We start from the raw sequence: 16,614 nt of genomic DNA on the forward strand, positions 1-16,614 counted from the left end.
CCGCGATGACCGACCGCGCGAGAGCTCGTGCTCGCGTTCTTCGCAGGGACCAGCAGCCGCAGGCCGTCGTCTTGCCGATGGAGCTCGGCAATGGCTACTGCCGAGGAGTCGCAAAGTAGCCAGCTGAAAAGGGCCTTCTTTCGGTGACCGTATGTTCTGACCTCGAAATTACGCCCCCCCCCCCCCCCCGTGACGTGTGCGCGCCCATCCGTAGAGGAGAACGAGCGGCTGCCACAAAGGCCGCTTTCCGGTTGTCCTCCGCAGAGTAGGTAGAACCACCAGCAGTCCCAACCATGGCAGGCAGGTCCGTTCGCGTCATTTCGCTGGGCGATCCCAATGACGTGGCCTGCATGGACGAAGGCGTGCGCGTGATCGCCGTCAACCCGTCGGGGCAGCAGTCGCAGATGGTACCAATGGGGCCTTCGTGCCAGTCTTCGCTCACTAGAGTCTACTGCGGCCCCGTGGAGACGATCGGCATGCCAGCGCCCCCGAAGATCAAGGGCTCGCGCCTCGACTGGCGCATCACGCCCGATGGCCGTCTCGAGGTGACCGTTGGCCGACCGCTGACCAAGGAAGAAGAAGAGAAGCGTGATAAGGAACGTAAGGATAAGGCCGCCGCCCCTGCAGATGGCGCCGCCGCCGCCGCACCCGCCGCTGCCCCCGCAGCCGCCCCCGCCACCACTGCCGGTGGCAGCCCGCCCCCTGACATTGACAAGCTGAAAAAAAGCCTCTGCGACCCGCTGTCGCTTTTGGCCAACAAGCGGCTGCCCATCTGCTTCGAGACAACGCTCGGCCAGGAGACAGCACCCGGTCTGACATCCGTGACCGTCATCAATGAGCAGCCCGGGAATCCGGTCATGGTTCAGCCCCGTGCCTTACCTGCGCCTTCTAGCAGAGGGTGTAGCCCTCCCGGTCTGCAGGTGAGTCTGTACTTGCTCTGTAGTACACCGTGTCCGATGGGAATTCTTGCAACCCGTTGAAAACGAATTTCTCGGTCGTGAATTCACCGGCACTGATGCTGATCACAAGTCGTGGGATCGTGTATCATAGGCTCGTCTACCTGTAGATTCGGGCGCACGTTAAACAACCCTCTGTGGTAGAAATTTGTGGAGTCCTCCAATACGGTGTCGCTCGTAATAATGTTCTGGTTCCGGAACGCAAAAGCCCAGCAATTATTCTTATAAATTTGCCGCTAGTCTCCGTGAGGAATCTGCCGCTAGCTGAAGCGAATCTTCCACCGTATTTGGTCTGAAGCGTCGATCTTTCAGTGGTCGCTATAGATCCCGAGAACAACACGCTTATCTCGTTCCGGTGTTAGGTTCTGGTATGGAGGAAGAAAACGCGCACTTATAATGCTCGTGTTGTCGGCGTCGTCTGGAATGGGGGCTAAGGAAAGTAGGACCGACATCTGGTCTAGGTGGTATGGGCGCATTACGAAAGCGGCAGGACAGAAAAAGACGAAAAGACTGAAAAAGGTCAAAGTTTTTTCGTTTATTCGATGAGCCTAATTTAGCTGAAGAAACCAAAACCGATGCACCAAACAGCACGTCTGTTGATCTCTTTGACAACGCCCTCAGTGACGACACTGTTTCCCCCGCCGTTATCAACCGTAAATGGGTGACCGGTAAAATGGGCAATTGCAGGGAACTGTGGGATACGACGGCTTTCTGGTCGACGCACCACACGGGTCAGCAGCAGCACGCGCGCATTTTTGTACTGCTCCGTTGAAAAAAAGCACCTCACCGCGCAATGTCAGTGCATTAGAAGTTGTTTTTTTTTTTTTTTTGCCAACCATGACTGTGACGATGACAACCTACGAAAGCCATGAACGGTCAGGAAACTTGTTTACCGCACTAAAATGATCTGCAATGCTTTTGGGCTGCTCGGGGTTACTGTCACTTTGGCTAGCAGATAAGTCGATACACAAAACAGTTTTTATTGTATGATACCTTACTGCAGATAAAAAGTCGCCATTTTAAAGATATCAGGGGATGGGGATGGCTGTAGCAGTGTGCTAAGAGTTCATTTCGGGATCGCTGCTTCGGCCGACATTGTCAGTCGATTGGCATGAAGCGCAACACTTATTGAGCGCGTTGAGATTTTTTTTTTCTAGCCTTCAGTGCGCTATAAGATGCATTTCTTAGTCGAAGCCAAATGCTTATTTGAACGCTGGTCTTGGTCAAGCTGCATGGCACGGCGGCACATCAACAATACAGTCAGACATAGACGGCACCGAATAATCTAAAGCCTGCGCTTGTTTAACGCGGAAAGCCCCTTAATCCTGCCTGTCGGTAAGGGCAGAACCTATACAGGTGACCTGATTCCCCGCAATGGAAACACAAAAGCCTGCGCTCGTGGTCACGCCAGATGTCACTTTTCCGGGGCCTTTGATCCACGTAGTGAGCTACACTACGAGCTCGTGGCAGGTAGGTAGCCGTCGGTTCCAGTGGACGAGCAATGCAGCAGTTGCCATCGCAACTGCTGCATTGGTGTGCGCCGCGGGTTGTCTGAGTATTTCAGAGTACGTTGGGATGCTTTGGATCTGCTGTGGCTCACGCTCCGACTCACGTATTATCTGCCTCAGTTCATCTCGTACTACGTCGACGACAGACAGTGTTGCTGTAGTGTGAGGTGCTTGCAACTTGCTGAGCTCTTCCCTGATCACCGACCTGATGAGTTCTCGCAGGGCGTCCATGTCACTTCTCTGGCCTCCAGAGAAGACATTGGCAGGTGCGTAGTTTATGTCCCGATTGTACTGTCGAGCCCACTGTTCTAACGGTTTCTCGATGGCTGTCGCTTCCGTATGAAACTCCGCAACTGTTCGTGGTTGGTTGCGGACGAGAACAGGGATTAGCTCTTGCTTCACCCCATGCATGAGGTGGCGTAGCTTCTTATTTTCAGTCATATGGGAATCTGTGCGCTTGAACAGGTGGATCCTGTCCTCAATGTACATTGCGACACTCTCGTTGGTGAGTTGGTTTCTGGTTTCAAGTGCAGCCTGCGCCTTTTCTTTGCGATCCGTGCTCGCATAACTAGCGAGAGCTTGTCACCGCAATTCACCCCAGGTCGTAAAGGAGGTTTCATGGTTCTGATACCACGTCTTTGCAAAGTCCTCCAAAGCAAAGTATACGCGGAGAAGTTTCTCTCTCTCTCGTCCCAACCGTTCAAACTTGCCACTCTCTCAAAGAGGTTCAGCCAATCTTCTACGTCTTCATACGAGTCGTTATGAAATACTGGTGGCTGGTGAGGCTGATTGGTCACCACGTGTGCCGGTGTTACCTGGCTTGTCATGGTGGTGGCGTCCATTGACTGAGTTCCCCTCGGCGTGAAGTGGAGTGGACTGAATTCTGGTGAATCACCTCGAAAATGGCGACTGCTCCTCTGATGCACAGGTGTCAGCTCCACAGGATCAACTCGCTGGAAGTCGGGGCTACGCTGTTTTGCGTTAGTAGGGCTTTGATTCATGACCCAGCACGTCCACCAGAAATGTAACGATGTTGAAGGACTCGGGGGTGTAATAAAACGTATTTATTAAAGGGCGAACATGTGCCCACAACTCAAAGGGTCTATGGTCATAGAACGTGACGGCCGAACACCTCAGACGTCCGCCTTCTTCTTCCTCTTCAAGAGAAGTACCGAGCACGTGGCGCACATCAGCCGGGTCCAGCTGAGTGCTCGTGCCATCATCGTACTCTGCATGTTTGTCCCAGTGCGCGTGATATATATATATATATATATATATATATATGTATAATAAGAATCCTCAATCATTCAAGTCACGGGCTCTGGTATCACTGCTCCTATGCAACATCTTAATGCTTTCAATAAACACGTGTAAGCTTCACAATGCGCAGTGAAATGCGCGTTCTCGTTATTTCTGACTGAAAGCTCATGTTACCTTGCACATTCGTTCACGCAGTGCCCTCTTTGGTCAAAATAAGATTTCCCACAAGAGTGTTGCATCTCTCAGACAACGCTGCAGTCGCGCATCCTGAACGTGCTTACAACTGCCGGTTTTTTGCTCACCAGAGGAGTTTCTGGGACTAAGCCCAGCCAGCTTACGCGGGACGGTAAAGGCCATCGGCGCATCGTGCCCATACTGGCTATCTTTGTCAGGCTGTGGGATATGCGATGCATATATGGCATCACTTCTGGACGCCTCCTGTGATGCAGGCTAGAGTTGACACTAAAACGGGCTGCTTTTGCATCAAGCAGAAGGACGTCTGCGGTATCCGGCTGTAAATTCGCTTTCAGGAAATCATGCCTACAACCAGTGCAAAATAAATTTAATGATCTGGTTCGGCGTTTATTTGCAAGGCCCCGTGTATAAGCTGCTTGGGCTCTGGCCCATGATCTCCTCTGCTGTATATACATATATACATATACATATACATATACATATAGAGAGCGGCATGGGGACGCTGACGGTGGAAACCACTGATAGTGTTCGTATAACAGCCATCACATTGACTGACACGTGTATACCTCTGTGTTTTCTCTGCAGATTATCTGCAGCAGCGATGGCGGTTACGGCGGCTACCAGCCACCGACCGTGACGACCTGCAGCGCCATGGGTGGTGGCGGTGGCGGCAACTTCGCCGGAGTGCGCATCCGGGCTGACTCGTCTTCGTCGTGTGGTCGGCGCTGCGAGCAACTGCTCCCCGAGCCGTGTCCCGCCATGCAGACGATACGGATCGTGGACGACGTTGGCGCCGCCAACCGGCGCACGTCATCCCGCGTCGTGCACATCTTCGAGGAGCCGTCAACACCGCCACGGTCGACGCGAGGTTCGTCGCGCGATAGACAGGTCACCGCGCGCGTCGTGCACATCGAAGAGGACTGCCCCGACTTAGAGTGAACTCCGGGGCGTTCGCGGACTTCGGAGGCGCTGGCTAACTACTATCGGGAACCGTAAAAGCGAGGTTGTGAATTAGTTTGACCAAGTTGCATACTGAATTGATCTAAGCTGCATTTGATGGCAAAGTTGGGAAGAATGGACTTATGGCAGCTGGTTTTGGCGAACGACGTTGGGCACAAGTTCGAAAATCAAACCGAAATTCTCCTCGGCCTCGAAAAGCGAGAAACAGAATATCGCGGCTTTTGGGCGTTGTGGTCTGGAACAAAACAACGGACTCCACATGCGGTAACAAATTGCTGCTGCTTGAAGACAAAGCAGTGAGCGTTTGGCGGTGGTCTGTAGGAGCCTGATGTTCCGTCATTAAAAATCATTAGGCATTGTTGTTGGGGTAGATGGACGTGATGGCAAGTGTTTGAAAAAAACTGGATGGGTATGTGGCATCGAAAGCGGATACGTGCCAAGCATGGTTGCGGCAGGTATTTTGTCTCAGGGGGCTGTGTTACATTGCGGCTGAGGAAGGAGAGGTATCTGGTGTAGCTTGGAGGGGGGGGGTGCTGATGTGGGATGATGGGAGAGGGGGCAAGTACTCATTTGCACCCCCTTGCTGACACCCATGATAAGCTGCTCCTAACATAGCATTGCCATGCACAAACACATGAAATAGCAATGTGGCGGGGAAGTGCAATGAAGGCGAGGATCAGTGACACGATTGATTGATTGATTGATTGATATGTGGGGTTTAACGTCCCAAAACCACCATATGATTATGAGAGACGCCATTGTGGAGGGCTCCGGAAATTTTGACCATTAACGTGCACCCAATCTGAGCACACGGGCCTACAACATTTCCGCCTCCATCGGAAATGCAGCCGCCGCAGCCGGGATTCGAACCCGCTACCTGCGGGGATCAGTGACATGAAGGGGCAGAGAGCGTAAAGCATGGCGTAGCCTTGTATAGTATTTTATAGGAAGGGGTAAAAGATCGGATGTGGATAAGAAGAGATGATGAAAAATAGCGTCAAAGTTTAAACCATGCATCGTTTAGCAATCATGCTCTTTAGACCTGGCCGCGTCAGCAGCACGGGTAAGTGAGCTCTGCACATATCTACCTATAACTTTAGCAATTTTGGTTCTAGGAGGGTCAGAGTGGTGTCTATTTGTTCGTGAAGATACAAGGAGTTCAACCGCTACAAATACTGCTATTACAAACGAAAATTTTAAATTTCAGGAGCGGAAAACAGTGTGAATCTGTGAAAACAACAACAGTCGGACCACGTGTTTTTTACGATCGCTTGTAGCTTCGTTAATATTCTACCGGGAAACTTCTTACTTATAAAGTTGAAAGTCCTTAGGGTAGACCTGACGCTACTGAAATTTGATCAGGCTAGGTTTAATAGTTCCCGAGTTATTCCGCAATCAAAATTAAGCCTAATCACTAAAAACATTAAATTGGTAATATCACCTTGCAAAAGCATTTAAATTTTGTCCGCTTAATATAATAATAAACCGCACCCCATAGGCTACCAGGAGGCCCAATGCCGTACACTCTAGGCCCTTAATTAAGGTGGTAATCAGCAAAAAGCTCATTTCATTAAAACAAATTTTCAAAAGGAGCTACAAACGCCACCGAAAAATAGCTAATATCTTCTTTTAAAACACAACAGTCCGGTTTTTTCCGTGTAAGAATAATTTTGATAGCTTAAGGTAAACGGAAGATAGAGTTCGAAAGAATATAACGAGAACCGCTAATAAACGTGTGGCGCCCGCGTCTTCCCTCGCTCAGAGGAGGAGGGTGGCTCACTGCTCGGGAGAAAGGTACGCCCGTCAGATCGAAGTCTTGAACCACGTGTTTTTTTGTTTTGTTTTTTCCCCTTGCGATTGTTTTTAACTTTGCTAATAACCTACCGGGAAACTTTTAACTCATACAGTGTAAAGCCCTAGTTGTAGACCTGTCGCCGCTCGGTTTCATCAGGACAGGAGTAATAGTACCGAACTATTTCGTGACCAAAATTAAGCCTAATCACTAAAAAGATTAATTTGGTAACATCACCTCACAAACGAATTTATATTTTGTCCGCTTAATATATTAATAAACAGCACCCCATAGGCTAATCGGAGGCCCAACTTCGTACTCTCTAGACCCTTAATTAAGGGGGTAATCAGCAGAAATCTCATTTCATTCAAACATTTTATAAAATAACCACAAACTTGACTGATACACCGCTGAAACCTACATTTAGAACATAACAATCCGGGTGCGGCGATGGCGTAGTGCACTAGTTAGAGCATCCGCCTCGCATGCAAGAGGTCCGTGGTTCAAATCCCGGTGCCGCGCAGTTCCCAACCGGAAAAAAAATCCGCGTGTTGATGGAACTGCATTAAGAGGCCTGGGGTGCGGCCTCACCGGTAACCACCACCGGGACTCCCTCACCAGAGAAGGATTGGCCACCCTGGTGCAGTATCTGGCCACTACCTCCCACATGCACACGTCAAATAACTCAAGGCCCTCAGTCTCCAGCAGCTGCGAAGCAACTGACTACGGCGGCGGTCAGATCTGCAACGCAGCAGTGGGTGCTAAGAATTTCTGGACTACAGGCCGCCATTGGCTGAACTTGGCAACGTTTAGCGCTAGAACCTTATCTAGTGAGGGAAGTCTAGCTGTACTATTCGAGGAGCTAGAGGGTGTTAAATGGGATAATATAGGGCTCAGTGAGGTGAGGAGTACAGAAGAGGCATATACGGTGCTACAGAATGGGCACGTCCTTTGCTACCGGGGCTTGGCTGACAGAAGAGAACTAAGAGTGGGGTTCCTAATTCACAGAAACATAGCTGGCAACATAGCAATAATGAACATAGCATTAATGAAAGGGTGGTAGTTATTGTAATTAAACTGAATAAAAGATACAAGATGAAGGTAGTACAGGCTTACGCGCCTACATCCAGCCATGATGACGCTTCAGTTGAAAGCTTCTATGAAGACGTGGAATCGGCAATGAGTAAGGTAAAAACGCAGTACACTATAGTGATGGGCGACTTTAATGCAAAGGTGGGAAAAAAGCAGGTTGGAGACCAGGCAGTAGGAGATTATGGCATCGGCACTAGAAACGCCAGAGGAGAGCTACTATTAGAATTCGCAGACGCAATAATTTGCGGATTTTGAATACCTTCTACCGAAAACGAGAAAACCGCAAGTGGACATGGAGGAGCCCTAATGGCGAAAATAAGAACGAAATAGACTTTATAATGGCTGCACACCCAGAAATCGTGCAGGATGTGCAAGCGGTTGGCAAGGTACGATGCAGTGACCATAGAATGGTACGGTCTCGAATTCGCCTAGACTTGAAGAAGGAACGACAAAAACTGATACGCAAGAAGCCAATCAATGAGCTAGCACTGAGAGGGAAAGTACAGGAATTCAGAGTGTCGCTGCAGAACAGGTACTCGGCTCTTAGTGAGGAAACCAACCTTAGCGTAGATACAATGAATGATAATCTGACGAGTGTCCCTACGGAGTGTGCAGTGGAAGTTGGAGGCAGGGTAGTTAGACAGGACACTGGCAAGCTTTCCCAGGAAACGAAGAACCTAATTAAGAAGCGTCCAATCATGAAAGTGTCAAGTACAACAGACGAAATAGAACTGGCAGAGCTTTCGAAGTTGATTAATAGACGTAAAGTATGCGATGTAAGAAGGTATAACATGGAGAGAATTGAACACGCTCTGAAAAACGAAGGAAGCTTCAAAGCAGTGAAGAGGAAACTTGGGATAGGCAAAAGTTGGATGTATGCACTAAGGAACAAAGAAGGCAAAATAACTAACAATATGGATAGGATAGTTAAAATAGCGGAGGAGTTTTACAGAGATCTGTACAGTAGCTGGGACAACCACGACTTAAATACTACAAGAACTAGTAGTAACCCACATGACACCCCACCAGTAATGATAGAAGAAGTCAGAAAAGCTTTGGAGAGCATGCAAAGAGGCAAAGCTGCTGGTGAGGATCAGGTAACATCCGATCTGCTAAAAGATGGAGGACAGATTGTGTTAGAAAAACTAGCCACCCTGTTTACGAGGTGTCTCCTGACGGTAAGGGTACCAGAGTCTTGGAAGAACGCTAACATCATCTTAATATATAAGAAAGGAGATGACAAGGACTTGAAGAATTACAGGCCGATCAGCTTGCTCTCTGTAGTGTACAAGCTATTTACAAAGGTAATTGCTAACAGAGTAAAGAAAACATTTGAATTCAAGTTGTAAAAGACTATGTCTACTTAGGACAGGTAATAACCGTGGAGTCGAGCCACGAGATTGAAGTAACTAGAAGAATAAGAATGGAGTGGAGCACATTTGGCAAGCACTCTCAAATTATTACAGATAGATTGCCACTATCCCTCAAGAAGAAAGTATATAACAGCTGTATCTTGCCGGTACTTAGCTACGGAGCAGAAACCTGGAGACTTACAAAGAGAATTCAGCTTAAATTGAGGACGACGCAGCGAGCAATGGAAAAAAAAATGGTAGGTGTGACCTCAAGAGACAAGAAGAGAGCAGAATGGATTAGGAAACAAATGGGGGTTGAGGATATAATAGTTGAAATAAAGAAGAGGAAATGGACATGGGCCGAGAATGTAGCGCGTAGACAGGATAACCGCTGGTCATTAAGGGTAACTAACTGGATTCCCAGAGAAGGGAAGCGGGTTAGGGGGAGACAGAAGGTTAGGTGGGCAGACGAGATTAAGAAGTTTGTGGGTATAAACTGGCAGCAGCAAGCACAGGACCGGGTTAACTGGCGGAACATGGGAGAGGCCCTTGTCCTGCAGTGGACGTAGTCAGGCTGATGATGATGATGATGATGATGATGATGATGATGATGATGATGATGGTTTAGCAATGGTCAGTGTGACATAGCAAGGGGTGTGAAGAAGAAGTGAGGATGAACAATAGGGAAAAAAAGGGGGAAATAGAATATAAAAAGAAAGAAATATGAAAAAAGAAAGCTGAATCATCTTTCGCCCGGTGGTGGCGTTAGCTTGTCAGCTGCGCCTATTTACTCGGATTACAAACTTTCGAAATTGGCTCTACTTCTTTGTACAGGCTAGCTGTTGTGGTCGTTGTTTGCCATTTGTTGAGATAGAAACTTATCATGATCAAATGAACCGGCACGTTCTGAATTGCGGTCCACGTATTCCGTAATGATGGTTACCAAGAGAAGCTGAAACGTGCCAACCCCCTCTGCTGCGACGGTCTCCGTTTGGTCGCAGGGTCGCTGATGTGAAAGCGATGCACCTACACCATGGAGGCGGTTCCAATGTCCCTGAACACCTGAACGCTCAGATGTCGTAATGTCTGCAGGGGTACTCGAGCGAGGTCATTAGACATGCTATTATCGGAATACTTTTTCTTTCTATTCGTTCTGTTTTGTTTAACCACCATTGGTTTTGCGTTGCCGTATTAGTAGTCTATGAGAAGCTACTTTATTTCAGAACTCGGTTACCAGGTCGCCCCGTGTCAGACTGACTAAGACGTAAAAACGAGTTCATTTTCTTGGAATGACCGGATCGCTTGTAAGACTGAAATCCCTAGACACAAGAAAAAATAATAAAAATGAGTGGGTGCAAGTAAGAGCGGTGCTTTTAGCTGCAAGCTGAATAAAACGGGCCAACTGAATACAGATGTTAAACAGTAAAAAAAAAAAAAACGTTCGAGCACATCTCCTCGTGTGTTTTGTACATATTATGCGGCTGTTATCAGTTTTTGCGGTTCACTTGTCGGACTACCCGCTGCCTGGTGGTCTAGTGTTTATGGCACCCGGCTACTGACACGAAGGTCTCAGGATTTAATTTCGGCCATTTCGGTGGAAGCAAAGCCTTATAGAGGGCCCGTGTGCTTAGGTATAGTTGCACGTTAAAAAGAACACCAGGTTGTCAAAATTCAGGCCAACCCTGGAAGGCATGTGAACACCAAGTATATACTGAGGCTTCAGTGTGGGTCCGGGAGTTCCAAGGAAAAAAAGCGACCTGCAGTTCACTCCAGGTGGACTAATAGAAGGATTCCAGCGTCTTGTCTTGTCCGACGTTTTGTCTAGAGCATCTTGTCTGCAACTGTCTTCTACAAGTTGAAGCCTTAAAGGAGACAAGAGCACATGCCGAAACGCTGGTTACAAAACACCCCATGCTGCAAAAGTTTTTCAACTCTTCGAGTTTCCATATTCGCCTTCACTACAGACCTACACTAATCAAGTATATAGCCAAGGTAGGGGACAGTTGGTTGCACATTGTGTAAACTTTTTGCGCGCTATAGTGAAACAAAGTCGACGTGTCGTGTTGATTCAATGTTACTTCGTCGGCTTTGTTTCATTGTAGCGAGCAAAAAAGTGTTCACAAATCAACTCACAATAGAGTGCATTTAGAGGCGTGCCATGAATAAGTAGTAGTGAAGTGAAGAGAAACAAAGTATGCTGGTACGCCGTTATCTCACTATCTCTTTTTTTTTTCATATTGTGCGCACAACATTGTAGTTTTCTGTTACGACAAGCGTATGTGTTCAGCGTGTATAGTTCATCACCCATGACCATGCTTTATGTTCGGCATCATAACTAATGATAGCATTACGCCTCCCCCCTGAGTCCAACGGGCTTCGACCTTACACAGCCGCAACGTCATCGGCGATGATCTACGTAGAAGATATGCCTGGCTAACATACAGGTGCGCGGCCACTGTCATCCCAGCAACAAGCAGGACTGAATATATGGACGCACAAAATAAAGAGAAAACTCAGCTTTGCCAATGACTTCGGTGACATTGGTGGAAAGAGGTGCTCAGCTGAGAGAGAAGGGTGGCCTCTTGTTTTTCTTTTTCTCCTTTGCCTGAATGGCATTGCATAAACAAAAGAAAAGAGCAAGTAAATGCAGAAAAGAGGCCTTTCTGCGGAGCTGCCGAGTAATGTTAAAGAATGCAAAAGGTGTCTGTGAGGTTGGGTAGAGACTTCATCATACAAGCACTATACCAATCTAGCTTTTACTTATAAGCTGTCTGACGTTACGAACGATTCTGGCTTCCAAACGTCGGGTATTCTTAATACATATTTGGCTGGTGTCATGTGGTGTCACACTAGTTCCTTTCACAATTACTGAATGTGAAGAATAAAAGCTCAGTGCGTTAGATATGAAAATCTGTTTCGAGTCGGTGCTGATTTGTTGCCGTGTTTTCTAGGTGTAACATGTTGAACTTTTTTTTTATCATATGCTCGCTTCATTTATTTTTATAGTTTATTAGCATGATTGGTCCCGCCTGTGGTTTGTAACCTGGGACCTCCTGCCTGTACTACCTGTACTCTATTCTCAATATTATGGTAATAATAAAGACTGATTGATGTACTGAACTTTCTTTTCTTATTAAACAAGCCGCCATCGCCTATTCCAATACTATCTTTTCGGCCGATTCTGCAATGTGGTCTTGAGGCATCGCCACTGGCAAAACAACCAAAAAAAAAAACATGTAGGACTAAATTTTACGATCTTCCGAGTCCCCTTTTGGAGGGACGCCTGCAGCAGTAGTAAAATTCCTCGCATTGTGCTGTCTTGCGCGCATCCCACGACGAGTGTCAGACGAGCACGCTGTCTGCACTCCAAGGCAGAGTGGCGTCTCACTGTTCGCTCGTCTCTTCCTCCTCGCATGACTGCGCGCGTATGTGACATCCACCGTCCACAGCCGCCGCCGCTGCTGTCTCCTCGTCTGCGACGCGTTCGCTCTGACGCGCAAGCGAGGCGCGACCAATGTCGACGATGACGTCATTATTACGCGAGCAGTGTGTGCACCCGAGGGCACCCCTTTTGCTACAAGGCCTTTGCACCGAGTGAACTATGCAGCCCCTACCACCGTTTTAACACACGGAGCAGCAAGTTCTCAATGATACATTTCACAAAAGTTTGTTGTTGGGCGACTTGGTGTTTGGACATAATCATCGCAAGTAGTGCAACCAAAACGAGCCGACAGACGGTATAACGAAGAAAAACGAGCCTCTAGAGAGAGAAGTGGTTATAAGAGGGAAAAGACGAGAAAAGTGAGCCCCGTAACTGTCTGCATCAGGGTGCGACACCTCAACGGTATAGCTCACAAGGGATGGGGTGAGGAGAGATTAAAAGGATAGGATTAAAGGTATATATATAGAGAGAGATGAGAGATAGGAAAGATGGAAACATGGTCACAGAAGTCCGAGGACGGGGCACCACTTTCGAGAGCTCTTGTCGGCGTCAGGAGATGGCGTAGGGCAAGTCCAGTAGGTCAGAGCTACGCTGTCGTCGGAGATCGGCGTCAGGAGATGACGTAGGGCCAGCCCAGTCGTCCAGAGCTACGCTGACGTCGGAGATCGCGAGGACACAACCGGGCGGCACGGAATCCAGCGAGCAAGCGCCGCTAATTTGACCACGTTTCCTTCATTCATAGCGAGGGTGTCGTTTCGGCCGACTTGCTGCCTTCAGGTTGTCCGCGAGATATTACTTAGGCCTTAGATGCTTCATCGAACTGGAAAATCCGACCATCGGCGGCGGGAACGCGTGACGAAAAAAATCATCACATGATGCCGCCACATGTCGCAAATGTTTGTGACGTAAAGGTAGTTTTCTCAGCTCCCAAAAAGCTGGCTATATCCTTTGTCGACTTCCTTGCCGCGATGCCGAACCCAAAGAAAGCGACAAGAAGCATCAAACTGCACAACATATCAGACGTACAGGTCGTTGCCTAAATGGTAGATTAAGGGAGCGTGTGATAACAATGTAAAAAAAAAGGCCCGGGTGGATGACTAGCCCTTTAGTGTAAGTACTGCGACTGAACACCGCTCTTCAACGCATGTACTGTAAGCAAGAAGATGCATGACCAGCTTACAGAGGTCGTTGTTGAGGCTGATGCTACCTCATCCCTGGGTTCCGTGTGCGTAAGGACTACATTGATCAGACTTCAGTGTAAAAGAACTGCCGTTGCTAACAAATTTTGTGCGCATAACAACAACAACAACAACAACAACAACAACAACAACAACAAAAAACATTATGTTGGAAGTTGGCGCCTGCGTTGAGTGTCTTCTCTTTGTGTCCTCGTTCGTTCAGCGCTATCTTTCTCGTCGTCGCTATGTACCAACAAGCCGAAATTTCAACAGCCTACTTACGCTCCATGTGGACGAAAAAAATGAACGTTTTTGGGAAATGTCATTTTGAAAGCTGCCATGCATGCTTCACGGATACCTGACATTCAAGTTGAAGGTAACAAATATTTGCTTCAGAATAAACTATACGCTTGCTCGAAGCAATTGGGGTCACAAGGGCTAAAGAGGATATAGTTCGCGCGTGCACGCCGTGGCTTGTTGCAGCTGGGCGCGTATATATAGCCAGAAATTTTCGGGGAAATTCAACCACGCCCTGTGCGTGTGATACATACACGTTAATTTTTTTTTTAATTTTTAGGGCGTTCCCAAGCTCCGCTTGCCACATCGAAACGACGTTGTCCCGTCTTCCCACGTAATGCATTGCGGCTCGGCAAACACGCGATTGACAAGACGTCGACGCCAGTCGACGTGTAGGGACGACGTCTCGTTCCAAGACGACAACTAGTGGTTAGCAGCCGGGTTCGTTCACGCCGCACCTATCACCTTACAATTACTCTGCCCTTTCTCGTACGAAACTTATGCTCTTGTGTCATATCATACACGAGCTTCGGCTCTTCGTTTCATATGTTGCTTTATTTTCGTTGTTGTTGTTTTTAATGTTCATGCAAGCCGCACTCTATAGTTTGGGACGACGCAAGGAACGTACGACGATAGATGCTAGCGCCTTAAGATTGATAAGATATACACGATATTTAAAGCAGCTGAAAGCTTTCCCTAGTGGCGCTTATTCACAGTAACGTTTACAACAACATTTCGATGTTTTAGAGCGCTACACGTACGCTACAATGGACTCAAAGATCAAACAGAAATAGTTCAGCCATGAGGTGTTTTCAAAGAGAGTATCTGACGATTTCGAGTTCGTCGTATACTCCAAACATATGAGAACAGTGAGCCGTACTGATTTACTGGTGCGAAGTACCATGGAAAGTGTGTTTTGAAAAAGTTGTTAACGATTTGGGGTACGTGGTAGAGCCGTCCCGTGGGCCCACTTGAGGCCAGGTAAAGCAGAACGTGTGTTCAGAAAAAGTGGGTAACGATTTAGAGTACTAGTTACTCTACTATGGGAGAGCTCAAAGCCGTCCCGTGCGTATACGTTGAAATAAGAATGACGCTTATTGTAGCTAAGCGCGCTAGAAGCAATGGCTTCAAACATTACATGAAAATATATTGTTGGACGAACGTCTTTGTGCTCTCCGTTTTACGGGATACATTGAGTGCAATTTAAACTAATTTATGCTGAAAAAAAACGTAATAAAATTTACACCAATTAGTAATCTTTCCTCGAAAACGAATGCTTGAGGCCGGTGTACTTGGATATAGGTGCACCCCGGGTGGTCAAAACTGCCAGACCTGTCCTCTGCTGCATCCTTCATAATACCATTGTAGTTCTGAAACGTTAAACCCAAACTACTACTACTACTACTACTACTACTACTACTACTACTACTACTACTACTACTACTACTACTACTACTACTACTACTACTTTCTGACGATGTCTAACCCGATGGTAGAAAAAGCCATAGACTCCATTACGGATGGATTTGAGGGCTGCCATGTTGAGCTATAAAAAAGAAAGAAAGCTCTTCAATGAAAAACCTGCTGGCGTATGTAAGGTGCCTACATGCTGCTCTGTGTTTTTTCATCTTTAACCACCAAACGAACAGTGCTACGGTAGACACGTACGCACGAAAATGAATGGGTTGGCGCGTACGATGTCTCATCACCTTATTAATTCACGTGGCAATACACACACACACACACACAAAATAACAGCATATCCACGGACTGAATGATGATGAGTGGGGTGAAGCGTCCGTCGGGCCGTCCGCGCTTTTGTCCGGCCGTCTGTGCGTCCATCCATACGTCCGTGCATCTGTCTGTCCGTCCTTGTGTTCGTCCATGCGTCCGTCCGTCTGCTTGTCTGTCTGTCCGTCCGTGCGTCTGTACGTCCATCTAGTGAACACTCCAAGTACCGCCATCTCGCATCTTTTCACCATAGAGAAGTACCGCCATCCAGTAGACTTTCCAAGGACTAAATGAGAGGTGGCTACCTGCTATTACGACTACTACTACTACTACTACTACTACTACTACTACTACTACTACTACTACTACTACTACTACTACTACTACTACTACTACTACTACTACTACTACTACTACATACATCGTAAACGTAAGACCCACGGCATAAGGAGCTTCACCCATAAAATTACTGTATATCCACGGAGTGAATGATGATGAGTGGGTTGATGCTTCAGACGGTTTTATCAGTAAACCGCGAATCCTTTACCCGCCCTTCAGTCCATCCGCCCGTCTGTCCGATCGTCCGCCCGTCCGCACTTGCTGAGTGAGTCATAGAACTAGGCAGTCCCGTACCAAGAGAGAAATGCATGTACAGACCCACTGCTTAAAGATCTTCGCCGCCAGAACAAGAAAGGATCGGCTTAAAGGAGTACTAAAAAGGAACAATGACTTCATTTGAACTGACAAGATGCACTCCGAAAATTATAATGGCACATGTCTCACTACCATGAGCTCATTATTGGCGGAGAAAATCAAGGTCTAAATTTCATTTTTAAATTTCGAGCCATAAT

The 16,614-nt window shown here is 47.6% G+C and overlaps 1 protein-coding gene across 1 annotated transcript; it reads left to right on the forward strand.

Annotated features, from left to right (window-relative positions):
* Positions 1–5,249, forward strand: LOC142803635 (uncharacterized). Its single transcript, XM_075889089.1, has 2 exons — positions 1–920; positions 4,505–5,249. Exons 1-2 carry the CDS (start codon positions 294–296, stop codon positions 4,856–4,858), a joined length of 981 nt encoding a protein of 326 aa, XP_075745204.1. The 5' UTR covers positions 1–293; the 3' UTR covers positions 4,859–5,249.
* The last annotated feature ends 11,365 nt before the right edge of the window (positions 5,250–16,614 follow it).

This window comes from Rhipicephalus microplus, chromosome 3 (genome assembly GCF_043290135.1).
Source record: "Rhipicephalus microplus isolate Deutch F79 chromosome 3, USDA_Rmic, whole genome shotgun sequence".
Lineage (NCBI taxonomy): Eukaryota > Metazoa > Arthropoda > Arachnida > Ixodida > Ixodidae > Rhipicephalus > Rhipicephalus microplus.